General features: G+C 41.8%; 1 protein-coding gene across 1 annotated transcript; it reads left to right on the forward strand.

The window, feature by feature from the left end:
• Nucleotides 1-6,900: 6,900 nt before the first annotated feature.
• Nucleotides 6,901-9,548, forward strand: LOC100695751 (potassium voltage-gated channel subfamily A member 3). The gene has a single exon (XM_025901484.1). The coding sequence runs from the start codon at nt 6,931-6,933 to the stop codon at nt 8,788-8,790; it is 1,860 nt and encodes a 619-aa protein (XP_025757269.1). The 5' UTR covers nt 6,901-6,930; the 3' UTR covers nt 8,791-9,548.
• The last annotated feature ends 733 nt before the right edge of the window (nt 9,549-10,281 follow it).

The following is a 10,281-nucleotide window of genomic DNA, read 5'->3' on the forward strand; positions in this document are numbered from 1 at the left end:
TAAGAAGTGTCAACATGTGGATAAGGAGGAGGGTGGGAGTGAGGTAGGGCTCTTACATTTCTTACACTTTTGTCTTGATAATCCTAGGACTCCTGTCAACACGGTCTTTGCTACCACAGCTGACTGGCAGAACAGAATATGTGTCCCGGTTACGTTTCATGGATTAATATATGAAATAAATGGCACGTGTTACAATTATAGATCAACTGTTTATTTATTCTTAAAAGCCAGGCTAACAAAAATATGTTTCCTAAGCATCGCTTGAATAGGGTACTACAAAAAGACAAACACTAATTAATAGATAATTATAAGGTTTTTTTAATTCATCAAAGCCCTGTGTGATCTCTTGAGCTTTAAATGGGTAACACACCAGAGCCCTCAGTTTAGTCAACTTTAGTCTTGCTGTACTTTTTCCTACAAGTTTTTTTTTCATTTTCTGTCCTCATTTTGTGTCAAAATGGGACTGATGGTTGACGTGTGAAGCAGGGAACCCCTTCTCTCTTAGTGGTACAGCTGATATGCTCTGGTAGGACTGCATCTATTATGCATACATATCGCCTGCCGCTACATCTTCATATTTATGATGTTCCAGTCATGTTGGAACTCTCAAAAAAAGCAGATGCATTTAGCAGGAAAGTCCGTTTTGGGACAGAACCAAAGTGTGTTAAACGTGTGTGTTTTCCTTTGCCCAAAAATTTGTGCAGTCATGTATGGTAGTCCACATCCATCCTTTATCCGAATGCCCGTGTTTGTTTATCTCTTTGTTTCTGCATGCTGGGAGAAGGCAATCATCAGGTTTAAAAAACACAAAGTGTCACAGCCAGCCGAGATTCAGCTGTGTTCCTCCCTCTGTACCTACCCTTTCCCCCCGCATCCCTCTCTCCGTTGCTGGGGTTACAGCAGGACCTGATGTGGCTACTTTCCAGTCAGCCTTTGTTCTACAGATGGCCCTGGCCTCGTTGTTTCTCCTCCTGTCTACCTCCTCTCGGTCTTTGTCATGTGCAGCTGCACTTCAGCCCCGATATCTGTCGTTATGCAAATATGAACAGTTGATTAATTAGTGCACACATAAAAGTTCTTTTTCCATATGGGCCTCTTCTTCATTAGTAAACATCTATTTTATAGTGCCCCTAAGTGTTTTTACAGTTTATGTGCATGTGTATAGGAAAAGGATGTGGGATTGTGGTGGACATGTCATTGGGTGAGTAACAGGAAGGCACTGCTTGTAAAAGTGGAGTCCACAGAATCTGTTTCTCATTTATAATATAGATTACTAGTAGATTCAAAGAGTTAAAAACACTCGGGCTCAAGACAATGGTTGCTCTAATTAGGATATTCATGGCTGATTTAAAAATGTAATAATCTGAAAAATTATTACAAGAGAAAAATAGTAAAGGTCATAAAACTTATAATTTTTACATAAATCCTGCATAGCTTGACTAACTAAGGCCTCTCCTGAGATTTATATCTAAAAAAAACCAAACTTTTTCTACAGTTCCAGGGAGATAACACTGCAGCAACAATGGCACTAGTGTTATTGGTGGTAATCAGGCAAATATAAACATTTCCTGAGGATACTATTGGAGAGAAACCACAAGATGAGATCATGATTATGAGATCAGAGATGAAAATCTTGGCCTGTGGACACTGGGATGGCTTGCCAGATATGAGATGTGTTATAGTTTTTTATTTAATTTTAAGTAAAATATTAAATTCACTATTTTCCCAGGAGCTACATGAAAGGTGGCTGCTATGCATCCCTTGTAGAAGAATCAAATAGTGCAATTACTCAAATGTAACCAGATTTCCACGATCTCAACCAGCAGACCTGTTCTTCATGCAAACCGACCCAGTTCTCTCTCTCTTGCTCTTTGCTCTTGTTTCCTCGCCTTTCAGTCCAGTTCGAAGAATTCAAGTGCAATTCGCAAGGTAGCCTAATTTCGTAGGTTGATAAGGGAGTTGGGGTGGTCCTATATTTAACATGGGGAGTGGAAACCACATTAGAAAGCCCTTTGGCGGTCCCTGAGCTTTTTCTCTGTGGACTGACTGGCCTTTTTAATACAAGATAGCTTCAATGTGGCCTCAATAAGAAGACAGAGTCTACACCCTATCTAATAGATTTGCATTACGCTCATTAAACACATTTCAGTTATTGTCATGCATACACAGATGTGTCAAATATAACATTTACCAAATGTAACATTTAACATTTGCAGAAATTCCCCCCGTCTGTACTGCTTATATTAAATCAGTCAATTTATTTGTATAACCACAGAGTTGGGCTTCTAGAAAAATGATAATAAAAAAAAATAAAAACAACAACTTCTGTTCAGCAGTCAGATCCTTTACTACATGAATCTATACTACCATGTTGAAACATTCTTCTATTAAAAAGGTTACTTTTACCTTTAAAAATATAATAAACAAAACAGACATCATTGTATTTATAGTGAAGCAATGGCCTCAGTCAGAAATACATTATGGTTTATTATAATGTATTAATTAGACTATAATTGCATAAAAATAAGCAAATGTCACCTGACTCAAGGAGCTATCAGCTGTTAGGTAGCTTAATCTGCAATATATATTTTTCCTTAAATTATTATCTTTAAATATTTATTAATAATTAATTAAATATCTACACTAAGCAAAATGTCTGTTACAGTAATTCCCACTTCTAATGTATTTGTCTATAATTTATTCAGTTTTATTTATATAATCACAACTCACAAATACAGTCACCTCAAGGAGCCTTACAGTGTAAGGTAAAGACTTTACTATAATAAAGAGAAATCACCAACAATCAGATGAAAAAAAAACCCCTCTCTTTTAACAGGAAGAAACCTCCAGCTGAGCTAGGGCCAGTGAGGGACAGCCATCCCCATGACTGTGGATGAGAGCCAGAGATGAATGATACCTAATGATTAAATGCAGAGTCGTGTATGAGCACAAAGTAATTGAATAAAAAGCACTCGGCGTCGTGGGAATCCCCAGGCAGCCTAAGCCTATTGAAAAGTAACAAAGGGAGGATTCAGGGTCCCTTTGCTTTCTCAAAAAGGAAAGTTTAAACTTAATCTTAAAATTAGAGCAGGTGTCTGTCTCCCCAATCCAAATTGAGGGTAGGTTCCACAGAAGCGGAGCCTGAAAGCTGAAGGTTTCTGCCTCCACGAGAAGGGAGGGGATCTTATGGGCATCAGGTTTTACTGCTGCGCTCTCTGTCTCTCTCCCTGGTTACTCACTTCTTCTATGGAAAGGTTAGTCTCTGCAAGTTTAACAGTATATTTCTTTGAAATCCACTTAGGGCCTCAGAGTGGTAATAAAAAAAGACACCATTGGTTGACATTTTACTATATGATTAGTCATTATATTTAAGGTAGGTCTGTTTCAAATAAGTGTTATGTAAATGGATGCAAAAATACTCTATGATTCCACAAAAGTTCAGTGCAAATAGTGTGTGGGTATTGCTGCAGATTGTTGATAGGGGAATTTCAGATTAGTCCACATATCTAATGCTCATTTAATTTAATCTGGAGGAAGCAGGTGTTCATGAGAACCAAGCACTACCATCCCTCACAGTTACATAGCTTACAATTAGCCCAAGGTCTCTTTCCTCCCTTTGGTTTCTTTCTTCCTTCCACTTGTTGAAATGCTGTCTGAGGCTAAGATGTTCAGTGAGTGAGGGCACAAAAGAGAGCTTTAGCATTCCCAAGGTGTTAAAAGAGAGCTCCTAAAATCTTAATGACACTGTTTGTGTTTGGTGTTTCTTCTGTTCTCAGATGCAGTTTACTAAAGCAGACAGCTTTCATTCTTTCATGCATTCATCTAAATTTATTTTCAGCTGACATCCACCAACACCCACCCACACCCACATAACAAAGACGCACGTACACAAGTATACAGGCGCACACGTGCACAGTGGTGTTTACACAAGTGTTCTCTTATTTCTACATTTATCCCCAAATCCGGAGCAGCTCTTTGTAGAAGTGTGAAACAGCACAATGTCCTCCCCTTCAGGGACTGTCCTCATTTCTTGTAACCTTTTCACAGTCTTTGATCTTTTCAATGACAAAGTGAAATCCTCTCCAATCCCAAGCCTTTCTCTGCTGTACCTGCACCTTATAGATGGTCAAGCAAATATTTGGTAACAGCTATAAATATATAAGCCGGCCACGTGTAGCCTAAGTGGACATCCATCTTCATTACCCTTATTTAAAAATGGACAACAAAAAGCAGCTTGACAAATCTCCAAATAATGAAGGGCAAAATGTGTTTTTGAAGCTTTTTCAGTTTATTTAGCTCAGGCAAGCTTTGGAAACTCTCATATCTATCCCACTGAATGAGAGCCAAGGTATGGAATGTGAAAGGAAGCAGGAGTAGAGGGAGAGGCAGAGGGAAAGTATGCAAGGCAAAAAGAGAAACACCCAAGCCATGAGATGAAAATGATAACGATTGCATCATCACTTTGCCCTGCTGTGAAAGTGCTTGGAAAATGTACAGTTTCTTAATATTCTTCACTAAATATTACTGTGTGTGTGTGTGTGTGTGTGTGTCTGTTCCTGTCTAGCTATCTTTGTGAGGACCGAAATCTGCATTCTACTATACTTGTGAGAACCAGCAGTCACTTGTGAGGACACACAACCCGGTCCTCACATTTTTGAAGGCATTTAAAGGCATTTTTGAGGCTCAAAATGGGGTAAATATTACTCTGTGTGTGTGTGTGTGTGTGTGTGTGTGTGTGTGTGTGTGTGTGTGTGTACATGTTTAGACATTTTTATGAGGACCAATATTTGGCATGCCACTATGCTTATGGAGACCAACAGTCACTTATGGGGACAAAATGCCTGTACCCTCAATTTCGAAGGCATTTTTGAGGCTCAAAATGTGGCTTTGGTGTCAGGGTTACCATTAGCTTATGGTTAGGTTTAGGCTGAGAGTTAGGGTTAGGTATTTATTTTTGATGGTTAGAGTTAGGGTAAGTGGCTAGTGAAAGCAATATGTCAATTAGATGTCCTCACTAAGATATGAATGTGTGTGTGTGCGTGTGTGGGTGTGGGTGTGCGTGTGTGGGTGTGCGTGTGTGTGTGTTTTAGGAATGCCAAAGAACAAATATCTGGGTTAAGTAAGTCGATACAGCAGAATAGCTGATAACCAGGGATTGAATGTTTCCTGTACGTCATAAGAAGCATGAAGTAAATGAAGTAAATGTTGGTTTATTTACCTTTGAGACTTATTGAGACCATGTGTAGAATAAAATTGATAGTTACATATTGTTTAAGTTGTGTATTGCATGGTTGAGCCTAATCGCTGTATGTATCCTCTAAATTATATTTTCACAGCTTTTGTAGTGAAATTGTCTGTAAGGTATTTAGGGTGTAATCACTTTATTTGAGGTGAATGCCATACTGTGGCCCAAACTGTGATGAAACCTTTGTTGTTTATTTAATTCATTTGTCAGCTTAGATTAGCATTTAATAAAGGTACTTATAACAGTGACTTTGCATGTTAACCCCTTTCCCCTTCCTCTTAGGCTACATTTGCAGCTGAAGATCGACACACTTGCCTCCCTCAATAGTAGGCGGTACTCCTTTAAAGTATACATGTTAAACATTAACAAATAAAGCCAAAGCAAATGTTTATCCCAACACAGTTCAAAATGACAACATGAAAAAAATAGATAATAGAAGCTGCACTGACTCTTTTGAGTAATTCATGATCAGTTTTAGTGGCTATGTCAAAGGGCTGTTTGATGCTATCCCAGACTTCTATCTTTCGTTTGATCTAGTTTTAGCAAAATTATTGTAGCAAGTGCTGACTCAACCAAAGAGTGGTTTTAAACTTGTGTTTAAAGTTGTGCATCAGACATACTTGTGTTAAAAACAAACACAATAATATAAATAAACAGTTTGAAAACATATTAATATTAGTTCTGTCATTCCCCCCACCTTTCAGTACCTCGGACAGCAACCATTCAAGCAACATCTGGAAACTCCCTAAATCTAATTTCACTGTACACTGAAATTATACAACACTGTCTGAAGTCATAAAAAATGCTATAATTCCGATTTCCTTGCCTTTTTCCTGCCATACTGGATAATGAAAACATATGAGCTTGCTTGTCAGTCACACACATCCCCTTACTAGAAGTATCCCATATGTGGCCAATTTTATTGCTACATTAGTGAGAGCAGTGAAAAAAAGAAAAATCCCATTTCATATGACAAAGACAGGGATTGCTCTTCTTCCTCCTGCGTGACAATATATAATCAAACCTATCCCAGGACAGTGCTGTGTACTGTACCTGCCCTTTTGACATTCATCATTATTAAGGTCACCTGACCTTGTACAATATGAGCTGAGGTACGAGGGCTAGGACCTGAGTGTCTCTTAATGTCTTATTAATAATTATTTCTTTGGCACTTGCGTCTTTTTAAGCTTTTCGCCAAACATTTACTTTAATTTTATGCTGCTGCTGTTATGTATTCATCACACATCGACCTGACTGAACTCCCTCCTCTCTTTCTCATCCCCGTGCTCGCTGATGATCACTTTAACACGTATTGGGACTTGGGGACCCGGCATTAATTATCTTTCAGATTTCAGACGGGATATCAATCGTTAACCATTTTCCTTGAGCCTAATTTAAATAAAATTGTCGCCTACAGAATTAGGTGCAATACTTTACCAGGACACACGCTAATTTATTTCTGGTGCTGGTGCATCTTTTATGATACTTTCGAGTGGAAATGAAGCTGTGATATATTCATGAGCAGCCTATTTGAAAATATCCCATCTGTGGGCAATGACCTTGTTTAAAAGGAGACTGTTTGTACTCGCCAAGTGTGTGTCTGAGAGTCTGTGTGTGTCAGCGCGCGTGTCTAGAAGACGGGGAGAGGGGTAGAAGAAGGTGGGCACGCCCAAACGATGTGCTGAATGACGCCCGTCTGTTGCTTTTTCTGTATATTGGAGCGTCCAACGATTGGAGGAGGAGGGCGAAGGTACCCAGCGCTGGCGCGTCGTGGGCGGGTGGAAGGGCTGTTTATAAACCCAGATCTTTCCTCGTGGGCGGGAAGAGCAACAGTGGGGAGTGAAAGTGAAGCGAGAGAAAAAAGTGAGAGAGACAGAGGAGACAAGGCTGTGGTGGCGACGGCAGTGGTTGACCGGGGTCCGCGGAGGGGGCGAGGCGGCCGCCCCTGTATGCGTCTTCAACCGCGCATGGACGACCACCTCAGCCTCCTTCAATCACCCCCGCCAAGCGCAACCAAAACCCGGGGCGACAACCTGGTGAACCACGGATACACCGAGACAGAAGCCGACGTGATGACGGTTGTGGCTTGTGACAACATGCTCGAAGAGTCAGCGGCTCTCCCGGGCCACCACTCTCTGGATCGTTATGAACCGGATCACGAATGCTGCGAGAGGGTGGTCATCAACATCTCAGGGTTACGATTTGAAACCCAGCTAAAGACTCTCTCGCAATTTCCAGAGACGCTGCTGGGTGACCCCAAGAAGAGGATGAGGTACTTTGATCCCCTCAGGAATGAATACTTTTTCGATCGGAACAGACCCAGCTTTGATGCCATCCTCTATTACTACCAGTCTGGCGGGCGCATAAGAAGACCTGTGAATGTGCCCATTGACATTTTTTCTGAGGAGATACGCTTCTACGAGCTGGGCGAGGAGGCTATGGAGAAGTTCAGGGAGGATGAGGGTTTCATAAAGGAGGAGGAGCGACCGTTGCCTGAGAATGAATTTCAAAGACAGGTGTGGCTGCTTTTTGAGTACCCAGAGAGCTCTGGTCCCGCCCGGGGAATCGCAATAGTTTCAGTCTTGGTCATTCTCATCTCCATTGTCATTTTCTGCTTAGAGACATTGCCGGAGTTCAGGGACGAGAACAGGGATCCAATCACCATTGCGCCTGTGATAAATGGCACACTAACCTATTTCATCAGCCCATTCTCGGACCCGTTCTTTGTTGTGGAGACGTTGTGTATAATCTGGTTCTCCTTCGAGCTGCTAGTGCGCTTCTTTGCATGCCCGAGTAAGGCCACGTTCTCCAAAAATATTATGAACATTATAGACATTGTGGCCATTGTTCCCTATTTCATCACACTGGGCACAGAGCTGGCAGAAAGACAAGGGAACGGACAGCAGGCCATGTCATTAGCCATTCTGCGCGTAATTAGGCTTGTTCGGGTGTTTCGTATTTTCAAACTGTCGCGTCACTCCAAGGGGCTTCAGATTTTAGGACAGACTCTAAAGGCCAGTATGCGTGAGCTGGGCCTGCTCATCTTCTTCTTATTCATCGGTGTCATCCTCTTCTCCAGTGCTGTCTACTTTGCTGAGGCAGACGACCCGGAATCGGGTTTCAACAGCATCCCGGACGCATTCTGGTGGGCTGTTGTCACCATGACCACAGTGGGCTACGGGGACATGCACCCTGTGACAATTGGGGGAAAGATTGTGGGGTCTTTGTGCGCAATTGCTGGCGTGCTGACTATTGCCCTGCCTGTACCTGTCATCGTCTCCAATTTTAATTATTTCTACCACAGAGAAACGGAAGGCGAGGAGCAGGCACAGTACTTGCACGTGGGCAGCTGTCAGCCTTTAGCAGACACCGAGGAGCTGAGGAAGACTCGCTCTTCTTCTTCACTCAGCAAGAGCGAGTACATGGTGATAGAAGAGCACGGGATAAACAGCACGTTCAAACAGCAGCCCAACTTCCCCACTACCGCTCAGAACAACTCGCAGAATTGTGTGAATATAAACAAAAAGATTTTCACCGACGTGTAGCCATTATTTTAGAGCCATAACCCTGAACACAGGAAGTGGTGACGAATCGACACACAGCTGGTTCTGCCGTTGCGCACCAGCGTGTGGAAGCAGCGGTAGATCAGAAAGAAAGAAAGAAAAAAAAAACAGAAAAAAGAAGCGAAAGAACAAAACCTGTCTGTTCAGAGATGCTGCTTTGCTGTCCATTCAAAGAATCGGGATTTTTCATTTCAGTGGTATGAATTCATAATTCTGTGTGGTTCCATTCGCGCTTGTAAGAAGATGAAGAGCTCCTTATAAAGTATTAGGCCTACCATTCTTCTCTGAGTGAGGGGGGGTTGACCTGTTGTGACTCGGGCAATAGTGAGTATATTTTTCACAGCAGGTAGATATAGAAGCTTTATAACTGTGACAGATGTGCACAAATGTATAATACTTGAAGGGCACTCACATTGTATTAACATGCGTTATGGGTCGTGATCCGTCAATCATCGGCTATGTATAATATCCAGAATCATTTAAATATGTTTGTGTGTGCGTGTTTAAACACATGTGACGTCTGAAAAACACAGTTCAGCATATAATATCTCAATTAGACCGTTTTGTGCTATGCCTTTATTGTGCGTTAAAGTCTAGTCCAAATGCTATTCTCTTTAAAACATATATAAGAATTCCCAACAATTTCTTTGTATGCATTCTCCTGGTAGGCTATTTTAACTGATAAACGGCGACATATAAACAAAGGGGCCAGCCGACTCCAATTCTCATTATCGATGCAAGACACACGTGCAGCGAAGAAACACCGAGCTTTTTTTTGCGCACACAAACAGTGATCAAAGATGGAGCGTGTCTCTTTTCGGATGCCTCGAATATAGCCCACTGTGATGCAGTCTCCATGGCGACGGTCGTTTCCTCGGTAACCCCCCCAGTCACCGTTACCATGGCACTCTTGTTTCCACAGTAACCTCCCAGATTGCTTGGAAGCAATATTGAAGATTTTCATCTTAATGGGTTGTCTTCGGTCTGTAAGAAGGATGTTTGGGCACCGTGCTTCGCTGCATAAAAAAATACAAGCCCAAACACACCCACTAATACTAATCTGCAAGCTCCCCCAGTGACCAGAACAATGACACAAAAACAAATCCCACCAAGGAGGTTGTTAATTACAACAGTCCTACAAAACAGCACAGGCTCGACACGGATAGCTGCAAAACTGTCTGTCAAGAGAGGCCGAAGAAGAGACATGTGAGGAAATTGTGAATGGACTGGGAGCACATTGTCTGGCTGCTCCGAGTGCGCTACTGTCGGCGTTCAGCAGAGGCTGCTGTTCTCCCACTGAAAAAAACTGGTAAGTTCTAAGCACTGTGGTCCTCGTCTCATTCTGACCCATCACTTTTGCGTAAGTCATAACATAAGACCCGTGCTTTTGTTGCTTGGAGATTTACACGGGTAATTTACTGAATGGAAAGTTCAGCCAGGTCATTTCAATCTAACAAGTTATCATCATGAGAC

The sequence above is a fragment of the Oreochromis niloticus genome, linkage group LG20 (assembly GCF_001858045.2).
Source record: "Oreochromis niloticus isolate F11D_XX linkage group LG20, O_niloticus_UMD_NMBU, whole genome shotgun sequence".
Taxonomy (NCBI): Eukaryota; Metazoa; Chordata; class Actinopteri; order Cichliformes; family Cichlidae; genus Oreochromis; species Oreochromis niloticus.

What these genes read in the sequence shown, in the direction of transcription:
- LOC100695751 (XM_025901484.1), top strand. Translation starts at nt 6,931, where the DNA reads ATGACGCCCGTCTGTTGCTTTTTCTGTATATTGGAGCGTCCAACGATT.